Raw genomic sequence first — 20,403 nt, 5'->3', positions numbered from 1 at the left:
TTTATTTTCTTTGTGGACTGAATTTTTTCTTTGAACAAATCAGAGAAATTTTCCTCGTTTACTAAAAGTAACTATGTATTTAAATAGGCTATTGTCACTTCAGGAGGGTGTTTAGTTTTGGTTTTTTTTTTTTAATATTTAATGCAACCACAGTAGTACTAGGAATAATTTTATCAACATTGCTTTACAACAACAGGTTAAACCAGGCTGACTTTCACTGTTGTAAAAGGCACTTCAGACTGACATTTCAAAGAAAGCATTCACTGCACAGGAGAAATAATGAAGTGATACACTAGGACAGCACTAGCTTTTAATGAAGCCGTGTGGTAGTGCTTCTGGATTCTTATTCCTAATATGCCATAAATGTATTTAGTCAGAAACACATGGTGATCCATGCAACACAAAACAAACATCCTGGAGGTGATAAGGATCTTTTAATTGCAAGACCCTTTTGAAAGGGTCTTTTAATAGCAAAAAGGTTGCTCTTTGAAGGAAAAAAAAAAAAAAGGAAATTAGATAGAAATTTGAAATACTGTCTTTGTAAGCAAACTGCTATAGTTGCACTGTTACATTAATCTGAAAATCTTCCTTACCTACTCCTGGTGCTTATGCTCTTCATCCTGTGAAAATATGGCTGAAAGTATGAGGTACTGTTACATTAACTGTTAATCAGATCACAACTAGTTTATTAGCTGAAAATAGCTGGCTTTGCTTTAATACTGTAGATTACAGATTCCACTCTGTGGTATGCAAATCCCATATTGAACTTCAGGTCAATTAACATATAGCAAAAATAGTCTCTAGTAAGCTAAGCACCAACATGCAAAAAAGCAATGCTATTAAAAGTTGTAGAATTTTTTGTAGAAAGTGGGACTGAAGTCCAATGTACATTCTGTGACAAAACTTTTGGAATCCTCCCATCAGCACTGCAGTTCAGCAAGTTGGGAATTCTTACTGCACTATTTAAAAGCGCTCTATATTTAGGTTTGAAGTGATTAAAATTTGAATGATTTCATACTGAAACTTCAGAACTGCTGCTTTGAAGTTGTCAGAGATTAAACTGGCATTTGGGATCTAGGGAAGTGTAACACACTTCTGAAATCTCGAACTGTAAGAAAACACTACTACTAAATATAAGCACACCAAAATTAAGTTCTTGATATTTCAGTTTATATAACCCAGCATCGATATTACTGTCATCTGGGGATCATTAAGTGTACAACTCAAATTAAACAAGCTTTCCACTGTGGTTATTATTTGTGCAACTGAGCAGTGGCAGCAGCAGTGTGTAGGTAAACAGTGCCAGAAACTGCTGGTTTTTAAACCACTGTTACATTGATCTGCTAAGTAAGACAGCTGGCAAAAGTGGGCACTCAGTTTGGAGAATTCAAATTCTGTAGTTTATTGGAGAGTATTTGCGCTGCCCAGCCCCATTACTGGTCAGCTTGAGTGCTTGCCCTTCACTTGGCTTCACCCTCAGTTAGTAACTCACTGTTGGAATGGGCTTCCATTTTCCTTTCTTCTCCCAAATAACATATACAATGCTATACATTAGAGAAAGCATGTAGGAAGTAGGCTTTTGTATCCTTAGAGAAAGAATTGCCTGCAAAAGCAGACAATCCAGATTAAATTCATTGTCGACCAAATTTGCACTTACCATGGGAACTGTACCCAAACTTTGTGTTGGCCTCTGGATCTAGCTTTTAGCACTGAATAATAAGATGGCAGCCCAGTAGATCACTCTGAGAACAAAAGTTGATTTGTCAGTAACGGCCAAAATAATGCTGAAATTACTAGGAAAACCATAAGAAATACAATGTAAAACTCGGTATGTATGGTGCTTTTCTATCTAGAATACTATATGCTGTCTTGTTCTTGTTAAGAGTATAGCATAACCAGGAGACAGACACAGGAGGGCATCCAGAATGCCGGAAGCTATGAAAAGGCTTTCACAGAATGAACAGATGGACTCTTTGGCCTAGAAAGAGAGGACAGTGGAGTCACAGGTGTCCTTCAAATCATGGAGGACATGGGGAATGTGCATAGAGAACAGCTGCACGCAGTTGCTTGTTAAAATTAAAAGACAATAAGAGAAGACACCAGGTGACAGGTTTTAGACAAAAAGATTAATATAAGTGGTTTTCTAACAGTCTGTGCAAATCGTAGCATTTGATGTTGTTCACACCAAAAGTTTACGTATGTTCAAAAAGGGGCCAGGTCACATCCCTGAAAGAAAACCGTCAAATAGCTATTAACAGCAAAGGTAGAACTATAGGGACTTCCTAGGTCAGAGGCTGCAGGTTGCTAGAAACTATGCTGGAGAAATATTACTCTTAAGTTCCTTTGTTTGGAAACTTGCGGGGGGAAAAAAGGAGTTACACTCCTTTGTAGCATCCAGTATTTGACCACAACACATGGGAGAAGAAATGCAGAGCTATCAATAAATACAGCCGTTAATCCTGTACCATCAAAAGCTGAATTCAGTTATTACTTAGTTAACTACACAGCTTGCTGGTAGAAACTTGGTACAACACTGGTCTCCCATGCCCTTTGTTTGTGTAAACATAGTTATGTGACTTTAGCTGCACCAGTCTAGATAGCAGGAATGTAATTGTACCAATTAAAGGTATAGTGACACATCTTATTTTCCCTTTTAATGTGGTTACACTTCAATAAATATAGCTGCATAAACAATAGGATTTACAAGTAATACCTTATGAGAGAAAAGGAATGCCTGTAACTGACAATTACACTTAGTACAAAACATGTAGATTTCTAGATGAAAATTTTGTGTGTAGGCACAAAAGACATAACTTTTCAAACTCATTGGATCAGGTATAAGAAAATGAGTATTAAAATTGTTAAGAAAATCCACATGTGACACAAAGGTAATGGAAGACCCACCAGTGAGTTACCTTTTAAAGGTTGTATCTCATGGATGGGTTGCTTTTCCAGGGATAAAGGTTTTGTCAGCAGAAAAAGAGGTACTGGGAACTAGCTGTCCAGGACCACTGGGACCAGTGCTGTCCAGGCTTTTAATAGCCTGTGGTCATAGCATAAGGCTAGTCTAGATGCTCTCACTTTTATTACGGCTAGATTAAGTGTATATCACTATTTCCACTTTTATATGCAATGAAAACCATGGTGAGAGTCCTGCAGCAGAAACAGTAGATTGTGAACATACAGGACTCTGAACAGACTGCTTTGCTAGCTGCATCCAAATGCATCCAAAAAAGCAAAGTTATACCAAGGTAAATAGGTCAGTTCACAGGAGGAGTGTTGCACATTAGAACAGAAAGTGAAATGTAAAACAAGCAAAACCAAAATAGTTATTTTGGTGACAGGGCTGCAGGTGACCTTTAAGAGTACTGGATTTAGTACAAGTGAAGGTTCATGTTTAGTAAGGCCTCCCTCTTTCCCCTTTGAATCTGTTTAATGAGATAGAAAAATGTTAGACCTTCTTCCTGCAGTGGTGAAGTTACTTTAATTGAGAAAGTGGCATTTTAAACCCCATAGGCATGCCAGTCACAGAAACAGAAGAGAAAAAGCATTTGCTGGATTTTTTTTTTTTCTTCCCTTAAGGACCCTTTACAGATAATGAAGAATCTAGACAGTTACCTCAGTGCATACCAAAACAAAAAAGGAAAGCTAGGCAGAAAAAGCAGAGCTGTATTCTTTTCAAAAACCATCTCACTTTGACTTTTTACATGCAGATTTGAATACCTCTTTAATTTCGATAACACTTTTGAGATTCATGATGACAGCGAGGTGCTGAAGAGAATGGGAATGTCCTTTGGGCTTGAGGCAGGCAAATGCTCAGCTGAGGACCTAAGAGCTGCAAAATCACTGGTGCCAAAAGCTTTAGAAGGCTACATCACAGGTAAGTTAGATGAGACTTTCAAATATTGTTGCTCATCAAATTCATAACATTAGTTAACTGAAGCAAATTGAATGGTATGTAACATTTGAAGTTACATGGGAGCTAGCAGGGTTGGTACATAAAGTTTTACAGCTAATTTGGGAAGGTTTATCATAGTTGTCCTGTAAACTTAATTCACACTGATTTCTAACAACAAACTCCTAAGTGAGCTGCATTATGAAGAAACTATTTCTTAAATAACTAAACTGACACCAAGAACAGATTTTCATGGGTTAGTATTCATTTTGAGTAACTGTGGATGTATGGAGGAGCAAACTGGAAGACGGCAGCTCTTCAGAAGTTGAGGAGAGAAAGGAAAGAAAAAGAGCACCTTGAACTAGTTGAGCGTAATCCATATGCAACCCAGCTGCATTGGCACTTTACGTGGTCTAAGGTAGGTGAGCTCTGCTAAGGATTCTCCATATCTCTGTCCATGTAGACAGGGTCAGTGTATTACCAGTACATGGATGGTAGGCTCTCCTGTGTCCAGTCATTTCCACACTTACTTAACATGTAAAACAGTGATACTTAGAGAAAACACATGGCTAGTAGGTGTCGTCTGAGAACTGAGCTTCTCAAAATAAAAGCAAGGGGCTCCAAAGAGTTCCAGGACAGGGTCTCCCATGCAGAGCCTTTTACCTCCTCTAGTCATACTGTTTGAACAGGTCACACTTAAATAGACTCAAACCTAGATCTCCTTTTGTGTTGCATCACTGGACTAGAGCTGCTAAAATTTGTAGTCACTTCCTTTAGTTATTGTCAGACTGCATTCTTCTTGCTCTACCCAAAGTTTAAACTTAGCTCAGCTTTTTCTCAAGTTTCTGGAGGGACTTCATCTGTAAAGGAAGTGTTGCCCAATGAATTACTGTACACAGACATTTTTGAGGAAAGGGGAAACAAACAAAGCAATTGCCCTGACTTTCCTAAAGTTAATTCCCTTCTGTTGGCAACATTTAATCTTCGTGTCAGGATCTTTTAAATGCAGGCTTTATATTAAAAATGCTATTTTGTTTTGCTAAGAAAAATATAGTTAAGTAGTCAGGAAGCTGAACACGTGTTTTTGTATTCTTGAGTTTACTGTGAGAGAATTAAGAATGAAATAGTTTCTTAAAACTGGTGATGTCAAAACACTGCTAGGTATAAATTAGAATTCAGTTACATTCACTAAAAATAGTATATTTTAAATGGCTTAACATTTCACACTACATCAAATATACTTATGTTTATCAATACTTGTTTGTGTTTTCCTGGTCCCCTTGTACTGTGGGTTTTAAAACTAAGATTTCAAATTTTAATTTTGGTCAACTTTGAAATTACACACCAAGTTTTTATATGGCTGCACTGGTGCCAAAAAGAGAAGTTGAAAGAAATTTTGATTTGTTCCTTGCACGTTCATTCAACTAAAAATTTTTACCACAATTTACCACCAATGTAAAAAAGGGGAAAGGAGCAGAACGCACATCTTCTAATAGTGTTGTAGTCTTCAAGTTACTTGATGGCTCTCATGTATCGAGCAGCAAACTAAAATTTCTATTAATTTTAAACTTTCATTAATTTATCTTAAGAGAACAGGGTTTCTTTACACGTGCAAAAACCCTCTGTCATTACACTATTTGCCAAGTAAAACCAGCTTTTAAAGATTAAGCAATAAAACTACACGTCTCAACTAATGATTAGTAGTTCATTTTAGTTTCTTTTGAAAAACAGTCACGCCAATGTACTGCTTGGTAGGGTTTTTTTTATTGAAAGCATGAAATGCAAAACAACCGTGATGTTCCTGTGCAAGTGAGAAACAAGCAGTAGTCTGTTTCAAAGAAACTAAACAGAAAAAAGCAGATCCTACGATGGCATATTCTTAAAGAATGTTGTGATGAGGGTTATTTCTTTCGTAGCAGACCAGCAGCTGGAAACCTACCTAGAATTTTAATCATAAGAAATGCATTGATTTTATTTTTTCTACTCAAAATGCATTGAGGCAAGTAATGTACTCTTCAGACATGGGTGACATTCATTCAGCTGTTTCAGCCTCTGAAAAAAATTAGTCCAGAAGTGTTGTTACTAGAGCATGTACATTTATTTTAAAGGTTTCTTCTATCTGTTGCTTGCTGCTTAATTAATTACATAACACAAATCTACCGTTAAGAGTATGAATTGCATAGGAAATGTTTCTAATGACAGTAACTGACAAATAAGGGAAACAGATTTACATGTTTTGCACAATACTTGAAAAACCAGTGTTTGCCTGATTCTGTATTTTCAGTTAAGTGTAACTTCCCATTTTCACCTCTGCAGTCTTCAGACGTTTCTTACACTGCAAGAGTAGTGAACTGAAAGGCTCATCACTGGTTTCTAGAACTCACAGTTACTTCCATGGCTCTCATGACAGCACTACTAAGTACATCAGCTTCAATTACTACTAGACAAGAAAAGCAAGTCAAGGTCTTTTAGTTATTCACTGAATAAACTTACTACAATCAAGATTAAAGTTCTCCCATACTAGCTGACTCCATGAACTCAACTGCTGTAGAAACCAGTCCTGTTCTAATATGTCTGAGTAGGTACATCATTTCCCATACAATGTTAGTTTGGCCTTCACCTGGTCATCTTTTTTTCAGATAATTACTGACTTCCAAACACTAACAATAGTTTGTATTGTAATGCTTGCTAATAGGACTGGAGAAACAGTTGGAAGAATCCAAGTCTAAACCAGCTCAATGAAGGAAATTTAAAATTGACAAAACCACTTGGACTATCTCAGCTTAAAAAAAAAAAAAAAGTAAATCCTAGTTGCATTAAACATGCCAAATAATTTGCTTGGAACTGCTGAACAGATGTTCTGTGCATCAAAACCTTGTTAGTATATTTTCCTTGCCAGAGGATAATGTGTTTTAGCTATTCTTCAAGTGCCCTAATTTGATAAAAGTCGCGTCTTCTAGGTTTTTCTATAGGTTTCATGATCTTTTAGCAAAAAAGTGTTGGGTTTTTTAAACATGTATTTTAAGTACTACATTGGTATGATCGCCAGGTGTCTGACTGCCCTTGAAAACAGCAGGAGCTAAGGCATATTAACACCATAAAGAAAAATATTATGTATATCGTAAATGATATTTGTAATACATTGTTCTGTTGCTCAGTTGTCATAATTGATGCAGACTTCTAAAACGGACACGATTTGACCTTACTTTTTCTTGTTTCCCAAAAGGGAGCAAGAGTAGAGGATACATCAGCTTGAACCATAACTTACAGTAAAAGTTAACATTAAAGTGTTGCTTTAGCAACACAAAATCCAGAAAAAGTGACGGACATACAGCAGACTCCACTACAACCACAATACTTGCCAAATTCTTACTATGGAAGGAGCAATGTTATTTCTAACAGGACACTTGCACCAGCTTAAGATGGCATCCCAGGGTCACAATCCTAATTACACAGTGCTGCCCATTTTTTAATTTTGGCACAGTTACTTTCCTCTGCCCTCTGCAGGAGCTGGTTCAGGGTACAAAACTTGTACAAAAGTTGTAGAAAACACCTTGTACAAAACAAGGCTTTTTATCTGGTAGAGGAGTTTCTGACAATGTAGTGTGTAGAATTAGCTAGCTAAGGGCTCAAACCAGAACAGTTCAAGTATAAAGGAGGGATTGAGATTGCTGGATGAACAGAAATACACCACAGATTGAGACAAGCATAAACTCTTGTAGAACCATATGCAAGGTAACATCCTGTGCCTTTTAAGCCATTCACATACAACAGGCAGTTAATGGAAAACCAAGTCCTGCCTTTGTCAGTTGAGTCCTCACTCACAGAAGGGAGACTACAGATAAAAACAACCCAGGAAATAAAAATTCTGAGGCACTAATAGTTGTGGTATCACCATCCCACTTGTATGTATCCCACTAAGGCAGCAGGCAAAGTGGTGCAGTTTAGGACCTCTAGATTACAATGCTTCTTTATTCTTCCCTGCATGAAGAAGTGCTCTGCTATCTACCTGCCTAACAAGCCTTGACTGGAGAATAGGCTGGAGCTGGAACTGAAGAGTTAAGAGTACACACTGAATGAATGAGCTTGTTCAGCTATCAACAGTAATCCTGTGCAGCACTTTTGCATTAACTACTAAAGGCTGTTGAGAGTACTCCTGTAGAGCCTTCTCACGTAAAGTACAAATTTCTACCAGCATATCTCCTGCAACATGTGCCTAGTTCATACTAAGGATGCCACTCTTAGATTGGACTGTACCACTGTGGGAAGGTTTTTCCCAAGCTCTTTCCCTGGTTCATAAGTGTAGCTATTAGTAATTTATCTGCTTTGCTAGAAGTAGTAAGTCTTTTCACTGTAGGCAGATTTCTATTCTGACAGTCCTTTCCAGACAGGAAATGGCTTCTTTAACTCCCCATCTTTCACAGACTTCCACTTTTCCCTGACTCCTCAGACCCCACTGGAAAATTTAGAAATATAAGGCAATGAAAGTACAAGGCAGGGACATGCATCTATGAACTTTCTTTCTGCCTTATGTGTAAAATCCAGGTTCTCCTTCACCTTGCTCTTCAAAAAGAAAAGCTAGCTAGCTGTTATCCTAAAATGTTAATAAAATGCAAAATTACTAGCAGTGACTTGTTATTCTTGTGGAATATTAAGCATGTACACACAGGTACACCCCTTCAAAAGACCAGGAAACAACACTGTGATACATCTATAATCCACTTTATTAACCTAATACAATGCAGTCATCATTCCAAATAGGTTGGCCTCCTCCTGCAAAGACAGGAGGATGCTGTCAGAACATGTTCTCTGTAGAAACAAACTTGCATGTAGGGCAATCTTAATGAAAGCCACCCAGCTATGTTCAACTATTCTCATCTATTCCATCCTCTTAGATCACCCTAAAACTGCCACTTATTAATGTTTTCTGTCATGTGCCAAAGACTTTTGCTGGCAGGAACATCACCCTTGCTAGCCTTGTTTTATAATGTGTCATTTAAATACCTTGCTGCCAACAAGTCCCCACAGCACAAAACCACGTAGCCAATTTATGTGGCTGTGACAACCTGCTTAAAACAGTCCCTGGGCTAGGCAGTACACTGTCAAATCTCAAGGAGCCAAAGCTTATCAAGAACACAGAAGGATAAATGAGAAAGCGTATGTAACAAACACATTTAGTTATTCCTCTTACCTGCTGTTACAGAACAATTTAGATAAAATATCAGTAGTACAATCCATTTTACTACCATCATGCTGTACAGAACAGAGGTTTGCTTAGGCGTAAAAAGTAAGAGTAAGGACTGTAACGCCTGATTTAATGCATCCAGGTGGAACCACATGCAAGCACCATGAAAAAAACTAGACAGTCCTGATAAAGTTATTTTGATTCTAACTTTGTGTGGAGATGGAGTTTGCATAGGTCAATAGAAACACCTTATCTAAGAAACAGATTAAAAACAACCCTAAAAAACAATCCCCTAAGTGTAATTGGGTCAATGGACTTGTTTTGCTGATTCTGTTAGTAGAAATGTGCGTAACTGGGAACAACTGACAAGCATTACTTCTCAGGGAATTTGAAAACAAGTACTGTGAGGGTTGTAAGTAACCTGTTTACATCCCTCAGAGGGCTTTTAACAAAATTACCTCAAGGAATTCAGCATTATTGCAAGACCATTTTAATCCTAAAATTTCTTATCCCTAGGGAGGAGATGACACGTCACACCTGCAGCGCACAAGAGGCTCTCTCTTTCATACTCTTGGCACAAGATCTGTGACATGGTCTGTTCATGTCCACAGCTGATTGCCATCTCTATTCGGTGGGATTAGGAGGCTGCGTTACAGCCAGCTATGAGACCACCAAGATGAAACCACCTTTGGCCATCAGCACACACACACACCTGAAACACATACTGCCTTAGTGGCTTCACCACAGTATCTCCTATCCTGACAAGTACAGTTCCATTTACACCTTCACCAAGCACAACAGCAAAGGCACTTAGAGCTGTTGGGACATTTGATAGGATCAATCTGTTGTACAGCAGTAAACAGCAGTAAGTTTCCATGAAGGACTCCAAAACTCTATTTCAGGTACCTATGATTGCACACCGCTGCTAGCCAGGGTCATCTGCAGCATGAATTCTCTTCAGACAGAGGGGAAACTTTCATAGAAATAACCACAGTTATAAGTATGAGGGAGCGCAAGGGATCAGTGCATCCACAAACACTCGCGTGTATATAGATGTAATTTCATTTTGATTTAAACAGGACGCATCTACGGTATAAAATCTACTTGAGCTATTGGTACCTTCTCTTCTAAACTAAACTAAAGAATCCTAACTGCAAAGGGAATGCAAGGTTTAAGATTGTAAAAGGAAGAACAATTTAAGTCGCTATCATAAATACAATTATGCTTTCTTCTAGATATGTCTGCAGGATTTTCATGGATAAACAAAGGGTTACTTTCAAGTTCAGCACAAGCAGTTTCACATTTAGAGGTAGCAGGAGGCACTTCTGATGCTAAATCAAGGTACATAAAATCATTTGTTATTCAAGGATAGTGATACATGCTCGTGGTACTTCCAGTATTTCATATCCTTTACATGCAGGAAATGAGGTTTTCTATTATGGTTGATTTTTGATTGTGAAAAAGTCTCTTACTCTGTCTTCCTTGATAATTGTATTTGAAAGATCAAGTCAACATGCTTTGAATTGTGAACATACTAGCTATTTTGTATCTGTTTCAAAAGATTAGAATCACTTCCAAGCCCTCATTCTAAGAAGAGTTGTCCTGATTAACCTTAAATTCCTGCCTGGGCATGGACTACAAATAGGTAATTATATGTGAAAAAAAGCCTGATAATACTTCTGAAGACTACAAAAGAATGTTTGGTGTCTAAATGCACTACTGCTTAAGCTCTCATGAGAGAAGTTTAGTCCACCCAGTCTAATCATAATTTTAATTTAAAAACCAACCACCCAAACAAAAAACAACCCCCAACAACAAAACAATCCAAAAAAGCACCTCAACAACCACACTTTGTTGTACCTTAAAAAAAAAAAAAATTAAGGAGGGATTATTCTGGAACACGTTCTTCCTCATGGCATTTAATAGCTGATTTCAAATTGTAAATATTTCTGTGTATTGACAAAATTATGATGGGTTTATTCTTCTTTAGGCTTTCTTCAGCTTGAGCAATTCTGCTGGTTGGTTATGGGGGGAAAAAAAGCCACCCAATAATCTTTTTTATGTGACTTTCCAGTATTTTAGCGGTTTTCATAACTATTACCTGTGTTTAATGTAAAGCTTTTGGATTTTTCCTTGTTGGTAGCGTTTCTTTAAAGGAAAAGCTGAGGCCAAGAAGAAAGCTTAAAACTCTAAACTTCGCCATTTCTGTTTTGATAGTGAGAACCCAGGGTTGTGTTTGGATGCTGAAGTGGCCTTAGCAACTGGGCAGTTTCTTGCCCCTAGCAGTCAACAGTCCAGCAGTGCAACATCACGCTACTCTGAGTCACGGGGAGAAACTCCATGCTCATTCAATGATGAAGATGAAGAGGATGAAGATGAGGATTCTTCCTCCCCAGAATAAGGACAGTAGAAAATGGAATATACAAAATGCTGCTCAAATATTCTTATTGGGAGCTCCTGTTTGGATTTTACTTAAGTTCCTTGCCTTGGTTTGCACTGTGTTCAGTGAAGCAAAATGGAAGCTTCAAAACAATTTCACCCACAGCTGAAATTGAAAACTTTTTGTAACTGAACACAGAGTGACATGCGGACACAGAGCAAAGTGGATTTTATCAACTATAGCCACGGAAAAGAACAAAGTCCCTGGAGATTTGGCAAAGTAAACATCAAGTCCACATTTTCCACTTTTGGACATTCTGTCTCGTCTCTGTCTTCCCCTTATCTTTACCAGATGGAGAAGAAAAGAGTCAGTCAACAAATGCCAATTCTTGCATTGTCTTTTGGCTGTGCTACCTTTAGAAAAAGGGGGAGAGAGAGCACGTGCGAATGCACTAGAATAGCTATTTAAAACTATCTTATATGAAAATTGTTCTAGGGAAAAGGGTCTGTTAGAATGGTTGCTTTTTTCTGTTCAACTTGCTGTATAGAAGATTCTTAAAGTAATATAAATTGCAAGTGATTAAATGAATCTTGAGATAGTTTAAATCCATTTTAGATACTCTAAAAGTAACATTAGTATGTCTCTCTTGAAAATTTCATATGTTCATTTATACTGCAGACCTAATTTATTATAAGTGATTATTCTTAGCCATTATTAAACAGTCAGGATAATAAAAACAGCAGTATTCTCTGCACCAGCTTTTTTCAAGGAAAAAAAGTTTAAAAAAATTATTTCTAGATTATAGTGTATCCAGTATAGCTTCTCCTTTACTGTTCTAACTTTGTAATCCCTTTGATTTTACAGTATGTGGTGTTTTTTTTTAAAAAAAGGCCTCAATGTTAAGCACCTCAGGCAGCATGTTTTCAAGGCAGTATTGTCAAATTCAGGGTGGGCAGGCCACATAACTTTTAAAGTCATAGGTTGAGATTCTTAGGAAAAAAATTAAATTTCAACAATACATCATTTCATGTTTTACATTCTAGTCAGCTTGAATTATGATAGACTAACTTTCTTATAATTAACTTCTGTTGCACTCCCCTTGATGCACCTTTGAAAAATAGTAGTATTGAACCACTTCTTAAAATAATTTGTGGCTAAAGTTACACAACATGAACTGTTAAATTACTTGCAAACAGGAGGCTCCATGTTCTGTAGTTAACATCACATCCAATCATAAAGGCCTTTAAAAAAAAAATTGAACAGAGCAAAATACACTGTAGACATACTCTTCCCATGGTGTTCTAACATCCAGTATTTTAACTAGTCTCGAAGTAAACTATTTTTAATTAAGTAAATCCAGTTTACAATACTGTTACTTCTTTCTGGTTTTTATACTGTATGTAAATAGTTGACCCATTTCTAGATAGAGTATACCATGTATTAGCTGTCAGAGCTCAACGAGGTTGGTTCTGTTAATCAGTTATGAGATTAGGCAGCTTGTACAACTGTTGTTTGCTTGAGCAAGTTGTATCCGTTGATTGCTGTGACCATTACTCTAGCACAGTCTGTGGTGCGTCCACACCGTCATTTGCAGACAAACCTGCACTCAAGCCAAGGACATCCAAAAGCACCACGCCTGAGCTAGTGAGACAAAGTGAGGCTCCAGGTAAAAAGCTACCTGGCTGTTGCACAGATGTTAGCACATGACTAGCTACACACAGGACAGGTAAAACTGTGAGGAGCACACAAGCACACCTACACGTTTGCATTAAAAATTAAAGCATTGAGATAGACACTTTGCACAGACAGTTTGAACTCCTGCATTTGAGGTACAGTTGTGGTGGCACCGTTATTTAGGTACAGCTCTTGACCAAGCAAGTAGAGCTATCTAGCTTACACAAACAAGTTCCAAATGCACACATTAAAAGAATTCTTCTATGCCTACCATGTTATTCACCCTCTGGGCAAGAGTGTCCTGTGCTCATGACTCACAGGCAACAGCAGACTGAGGGATTTGCACCACCTCACTTCAACCAAATCTGTAACACTACCTCTGTATGAAGAAAAGCTTTACAAACACAAAATAATATTCTCGCTGAGAGTGTCAATGCATTTGATTGAAGTGGCTCACTTTTGAAATAAGAGGAGGAGAAGGTAACAGATACTCCTGGCATGGAATTGTCAGCTTCATGAATGACATTTCAAACAGATAATTGCTTGTATTCTTAAAAAACATTGGTTTTTTTCCAAAAACTGTCTTGTCAGCTTTCATTGGAGAGGGCAGATCAAAGATACCTGATATATTCAAGATCCTAAGGAACTCTTCGAGGGGAGAACATTTTCTAAAGTTGTTATTCCCCTCTCCCCAGTACATTAGGGGCACATTTAAATTTACACTTTCTTCACATTTCCCACTCAAGATCTGTGTAAAAAAGAAAAACCAGCAAAACACTAAACAATTGCTAAAGAGGAGCACTTTGAACTGTAAGAACCTGGCAAAAAAACCCCACTTCCTGCCCAGAAATGGAATGTATTTTATTGGCGGTCAGTGTGCTTTCTGCTTTACAGGATGAGGATCTTCAGTGATATATCTTTCTTCCATTGATGTCTGTGTCTTTCATAGCAGCAGACTGCACAGCTACTTGCTTTCTGGCAAACTTCAAGCTATCAACTTAAAAAAAAAGAAATAAATCTAGGAGCACATAACATTTATTTAGACAGTTGAACCAAGACTTTAAAAGTTATTTTTCCTGAACTAGTTGAATACAAAGGACAAAACAAGTTAGAACATTTACAAGAGACTTCAAAAAGAAATTCATTCCTTCGGGTTCTTCGTGCCAAGTTCTAGTTGAGGATGAAGTTCAACTAAAGCACTGCGGTCTTGTGGTTACACTAAAGCCTGGGAACTAGGAGAATTTTGGGCCTTATCCAGCGATAGTCACTCATGTATGATCTCGGGCAAGTCTTTCAATCATTCTTGTTGGTGTTAGCTGACATATTTAAAAAAACAAACAAACCAACCCACAGGAAAAAAACAAACAATGCAGGTAAATGCAGGACCTCACAAAATTAAGCTGTTGCATCTGAATTGAGCTCTGAGCAGTTATGACTAGCAAGGGGATTGAGAATATTAATCAACCACACAGCTCCCACTAAGCTAATAGCAGTAGTTGTGCTCAGTTGCTTCAACATGCAGGCCTTCCCTCCCTGTGAAAGCCAACAGCAGATACTTTCCAGAATAAAAAGGTCATTAGCAAAACCAGTTTACCCATTTTCTATTCAGTTACCATCAACCTCTCCTGTCTTGCTCAATACCCTTGACATTCATTGATACAAACCAAGTAGCAACTGGTACTAGATGGTATTGCTTATAAGACAAAGTTATCATTTAAATTTTCATGCAAATTTTATTTAAGATAAATTTAAGTGACATGTTTCTGTATCTTGGAACACTATTTCTTGGTTATACATTCAGAAGGCATTTGGCTGCGAGCAATATATAATGCTGTGTGTAAATGCTTTTATATATATATTGCAGTAAAGAGCTTTATTTCTGGACTTTTTACTTTATGGTGCTTGAAAAATCTAAATTTGACTTAGAAAAACTTGTCAGCCCCACAAACTAGATGAAAAAATATGAGTGGGAGACAGCATTTTTCTAGTATGCCAGAAATCTGACATAATGTTTGTAGATTTTGTTTTTTAAAATTGTATTAAAGTGTGCCATTTCAACACTGGAATTAATGGCAACAATCCACCTAATCTGAGAAAGTGTGTATATTTAAGTAAAGACTAAAGCAAATTATACCAATTTAACTGAAGGTACGATTTTTACTAACTTCATTAAACCTAATACAAGCCATGCTGTAGATACTTCCATTTTTGTTAAGGTTTTTGTTTAAACTATAGCTTGCAAATACGCCTAATCCTTTTGAGTAGCTGGAAAATGCTGAGTGTACAGAATACCCACAGAAGGACTTGGGCTGATCAACTAAGTCAGCCTGAAGTAACATTATGTAAAAAGGCCTAATAACCAATTTATTTTTTTTAAAGAAAAAAAACCCACAAGTTCATACATAAAATGATGGTTGAATTTAGAATTCCACAGTTAACATTTTAAATGTCAAATGCTCTTTCTTCTGATCACACCCACCATTTTAATTCAAGAGCATGGCTGAAACAATCACATTTGAACACTGAGCAATACTCATTTTTATAATTAACTGGCACTTTTCAGCTGAAAATAATCCAGGTGGTTTATTGAAAAGACTTTCTTTTTAGTGAAAGACCTTTGGGTTTTGAATTCATGTAAAAACAAAGCTAGTAACCACAGGGTATAGTATATAGTAAACAAACCAAAACAAGTTATCTTCTGACCCACCTAATTTATATCTTTCCATTACAAGAGTCTCTCAGGAACATAATTATTTTAAATAACGAGATATAATGAAGCTGGGAAAAGAACAGATGAGCTTTTTAATTTTTTTATCTAAAAAATTCTAGTAATTGTCATACTTTGAGGTGACCTCCTTCTGCTTACTACAAGCTTAATTTAAAAAGAAGTCATAGAATCATAGAATGGTTTGGGTTGGAAGGGACCTTACAGATCATCTAGTTCCAACCCCCCTGCTGCGGGCAGGGACACCCTCCACTAGACCACGTTGCCCAAAGCCTCATCCAACCTGGCCTTAAACACTTCCAGGGATGGGGCCTCCACAGCCTCTCTGGGCAACCTGTTCCAGTGCCTCACCACTCTCACAGGGAAGAATTTCTTTCTAACATCTAATCTAAATTGACCCTCCTTCAGCTTGAACCCATTCCCCCTTGTCCTGTCACTACACTCCCTGATAAACAGTCCCTCACCAGCTTTCCTGGAGGCCCCTTCAGGTACTGGTGAGCCACAATTAGATCTCCCTGGAGCCGCCTTTTCTCCAGGCTGAACAATCCCAACTCTCTCAGCCTGTCCTCATAGGAAAGGTGCTCCAGCCCTCTGATCAGCTTCGTGGTCCTCCTCTGGACTGTCTCCAACAGCTCAATGTCTCTCCTGTACTGGGGCCCCCAGAGCTGGACACAGTACTCCAGGTGGGGTCTCACAAGAGCCAAGTAGAGGGGCAGGATCACCTCCCTCGACCTGCTGGTCACACCTCTTTTGATGCAGCCCAGGACACGGTTGGCTTTCTGGGCTGCAAGCACACACTGCCAGCTCATGCTGAGCTTCTCGTCAATCAATACCCCCAAGTCCTTCTCCTCAGGGCTGCTTTCAATCCATTCCTCACCCAGCCTATAGTTGTGCTTGGGATTGCTGCAGTTCAGTTACTCCAAGGCCGGGCATATGTTATGGCTGAAGGCGTCTCCACCTTCAGCACTGGGAAATGGTGCTATTGCAGCATTATCAATGAACTAGGAAGATGCTAAGGACCATTGCTCTGTTTATTGAGGTTTTGTTTTTTAAGATATGCCACTTCTTGAATTCTGACCTATGGCTAGAAATAATATGCCAATAAATCATTCGTACTCTCTGATTATCACACACCTACCCTTGCAAGCACGTTAATAGCTCTGAACAATTCTCTGCTGGCAGGTGTTCGCATAACCAACTCCTGCTACCATGAAACTTTCTGAAACTCGCATTCCTTGGACTTAACCAAGTTCCGAAATCAGATTATCTCTTTCCTGTTTAGCTGTTTGAATTTAGTCTGGTGAGTGTTTTTAAGAGGCTGTGAGCAACTGTTCTCCCCTGGACCCAGGTATATTGCCAAAAAAATCCCAACAACCAATGTTACTCCCAGTTGTTCATTCCCCCTGCTAAGTACTACCATCCTTTCAAGTCACTCCAGAGCTGCTAACACAAGTACTTCCTATCTCCTTCAATCTAATTACCAGAGTTGGCATCCCTGGATACCAAAACCTAGCTGGTACTGACAGTTGAGGGAATGCTCAGAAAAGCAGTCTGACAGTAACAACTGAAGGCGCTGTTTATTGCGGCTGTTAGAGAGTGCATGTTCATTCTACATTTTTAATACTCCTACTTTGCCTGGCCTATCCCAAAGATGAGCCAAACCTAAAATGCTTTCTTTCTGCTTAAATCTTTTTGACAGTACCCAAGAATCCAATATTTAGGATATCCACCTAAGTTGCAGGACACCAAAAATCTTTGCTCAAAATTGGGCAGAAGAAACATCTGAGATCTAACTATCCAAATCCCAGGAGAAAGCCTCCTGCTTAGGAACAATATGGAGCAAATTAATAACTTAATTTTTCCTTTCTTCAATAAGAAAAGCAGGCTGACCTGGATCAGATTAGTATCTTTAGGAGGGCTGTGATGATTCCAAGCAGATACAGGAGCCTCCCAGTAGCCCAGACTTGCATTTTTTCTTAGTATTGGCTAGAATAAGTGGCAATCACTTAATCTTCTGACTTTCTAAATGCCATTCTTAAATACTGTAACGCTCTCCAGGCATAGGCGCTTTAGATATATTAACACCATGGGATAGTAGGATATAGCTATGTAAAATTTAAACCCAGTTGTAAATGTAAATCAAACCCATCTATGCAGTATACAGGAAACTTTTTCCAAGACAAAATTAGTCTTGAACATTGACTTGTTTTTAGCCTATTCACATCATACAGGCTGAGTGAAACAGAGACATTAACCCCTAGCACTGTCTGGTTCTTGCTGCTTACATGAAGCAGCAATGCCACACCTGTAAGACTAGGGCAGTCAACAAGGAGAAAGCACTACATATCCATAGCTCTTCCCACTGAAATTTTTTAGATCACATACAATTATTCTGGACAGCCACAAAAGTTAAAACATTGACCAGGAAAAGTTAAGTCCACAAAATCAGTCTCCTTTTTTTTTTTTTGTGAGTTTGTTAAATCTCTAATGTAACTTTAATAATTAGTAGGTTTGGTTGCACTAATGCAGGAATTAAATGGCTCTCCCAGCATTTCCCTAGGAAAACACCAGCTGAATCACAATCCATCACACAAGTTTCTAGCACATTCCCTTGTCTCTAAAGCTAGGCTGTATATATGAAAAACACTTCAGAGTATATGCAAATGTTATGACACTGTATCTCACGAGCACCTACTGTGAAAAAATTAATCCTACTTTGAACAAACCTGCAAGAACTAGGATATGAGTTCATCCTTGTTCCTCAGGTCCTGACTGCAAATAATGCCCTGGGACCAAGGCACCTTTCTATTTGCATATCCTACATCGCATCAGGAATAACTAGCCAGCAAGTACAGGCACAGTTTTTAAAACAGTATGTGTCTGTTGGCACTTCTTAAATGATCTGGCAGTAGATCAATCCCATGGCAATGAGTTAATGCTGACGTACACATCAATCAACGTTAGGAGCCACTGCAAAATGCAGTGTGTGATAAAAAAGGCAGGTCCATCCCTCCGTTATAATAGCACTTTTTAATTTATATTCTACATGGAAGTAAGTTGTAGAGACATTTTCTTTTTATGTTTAAAATGCAGAAACCACTTGAAAGTCTATTAACTTTAATTTTAAATAAGGTTGGTTGGGGTTTGGTTTTGTTGGGTTTTTTTGGGTTTTTTGTTGTGGGTTTGTTTTTTTTTTTTACACATTTTTGTTGTTGTTGAAGAACAAGGCCAGTCATGGACAAAGCTATTTTATGACCTCTCAATGCTGAACTCAAAGGCAGGTTTGTAAAGATAGTGGGTGGGAAGAAAAGCACTGACAAATCCAATGTATGAGGATGCTAACTATATGGGATTTGAAGTTTTAATTAATTTTTTAATCCACTTGTCTTACTCTCCCTCTCCCCCAACAAATGTATTGGCATAAAGGGTCACACACACACTTTGGCAGAATTTTTTTTCCCTTGTGCTAAATTCCTGTGTCTTTGGGGAAGTTCAAGTTACCCATTCATCTTTTAAACAATTTGCTGTGTATTTTTGAATTCTGCATAGATTTATTTCTTTCCAAATACCTTTAAATTATAAACTAAAGTTTTATTTTTGCAGAAAGACTGCTATTAAGCTATGCTGATTTTTTGTCCTGATCAAATAGTGTTAATTTCTACTACCACATTGTACATGGCTAGGAGTAGTGTAAAAAAGAATGTGGTAGCATTATATGTGCTTTAAACACTGACAAAGATATAAATAAAAATGCATATACAAAGTTTTACTTTCCTAATAGGAACACTGGCATTAGCAAATAGTATATTTGAACCAATAGGAAATATTACTTTGTAGTAGCAAACACTTTGTAAATAAAAACTTGTTATTTTTTTAATGGAAATTTTATAGAAGAAGCTATTTCTGTATACTCAATTGATCCCATGTTTACTGAAAATGCTGCAAGTGGGAATTGTACATTACAAAATGGGGGCGGGGAGCAGACAAATCTGACTGAAGTGAAAACTATGTACGCTTTGGAGAAAAACATCCAGTTGTCTGTGAACAGGAACATGAAGCTTAACTGTAGAAGTGAATAAAAGAATTTCAAGGTAATGGAATTGGGCTTGTTTTTAAGGAAAATGTGGAAAAAAGGTTGCTCAGGGTTAATATTGACAGTACATATATCTCATTTAAAAAAAATAAGTACTACTTTATGATTTAACGTCTAGGAAACAGAGCATCTGTTGGTACTTTGAAAATAAATTTTAAAAATCTAGCAATTGCAGCCTCATTGGTTAGTTTACCATTCAGAGAAACTTAATATGTCATTATCCAGGGAAAGATGCTGAACTTCTGAAATTGTTACATTTTGACTCACAAAACGTTTTGGACTGTTACTGTCCCTACGTCATCAAGACATGCACCCAGTCTATACCTAAGAGAAGGCCTCAGAAACAACTAATCAATTTCCACATCAACTTGAATGCACATTTCACACAGATTTTTTCATTCTGTTTTATTAAAAGCATTAGGTCTTTCTGTTTAACGGTCAAGTCTGCGAG

At 37.8% G+C, this 20,403-nt stretch overlaps 1 protein-coding gene across 9 annotated transcripts in view; it reads left to right on the top strand.

Annotated features, from left to right (window-relative positions):
• Nucleotides 1-12,197, top strand: part of TFDP2 (transcription factor Dp-2) — a 53,946-nt gene extending 41,749 nt beyond the window's left edge. For 6 of the 9 annotated variants that reach the window (XM_054834676.1, XM_054834675.1, XM_054834682.1 and 3 more), the window contains 3 exons: nt 3,714-3,880; nt 10,316-10,421; nt 11,298-12,197. In XM_054834676.1, coding sequence (XP_054690651.1) covers nt 3,714-3,880; nt 10,316-10,421; nt 11,298-11,481 — 457 coding nt within the window. In that variant the 3' untranslated portion in view covers nt 11,482-12,197. Of the gene's footprint in view, nt 1-3,713; nt 3,881-6,211; nt 7,303-10,315; nt 10,422-10,641; nt 10,726-11,297 lie in introns of those variants that run through there. The other 3 variants (XM_054834678.1, XM_054834684.1, XM_054834680.1) reach the window with 3 other exon arrangements.
• The last annotated feature ends 8,206 nt before the right edge of the window (nt 12,198-20,403 follow it).

This window comes from Grus americana, chromosome 9 (genome assembly GCF_028858705.1).
Source record: "Grus americana isolate bGruAme1 chromosome 9, bGruAme1.mat, whole genome shotgun sequence".
Lineage (NCBI taxonomy): Eukaryota > Metazoa > Chordata > Aves > Gruiformes > Gruidae > Grus > Grus americana.
Note: the sequence above shows the minus strand (reverse complement) of the source record. Positions and strands in the feature narration are given on the sequence as shown.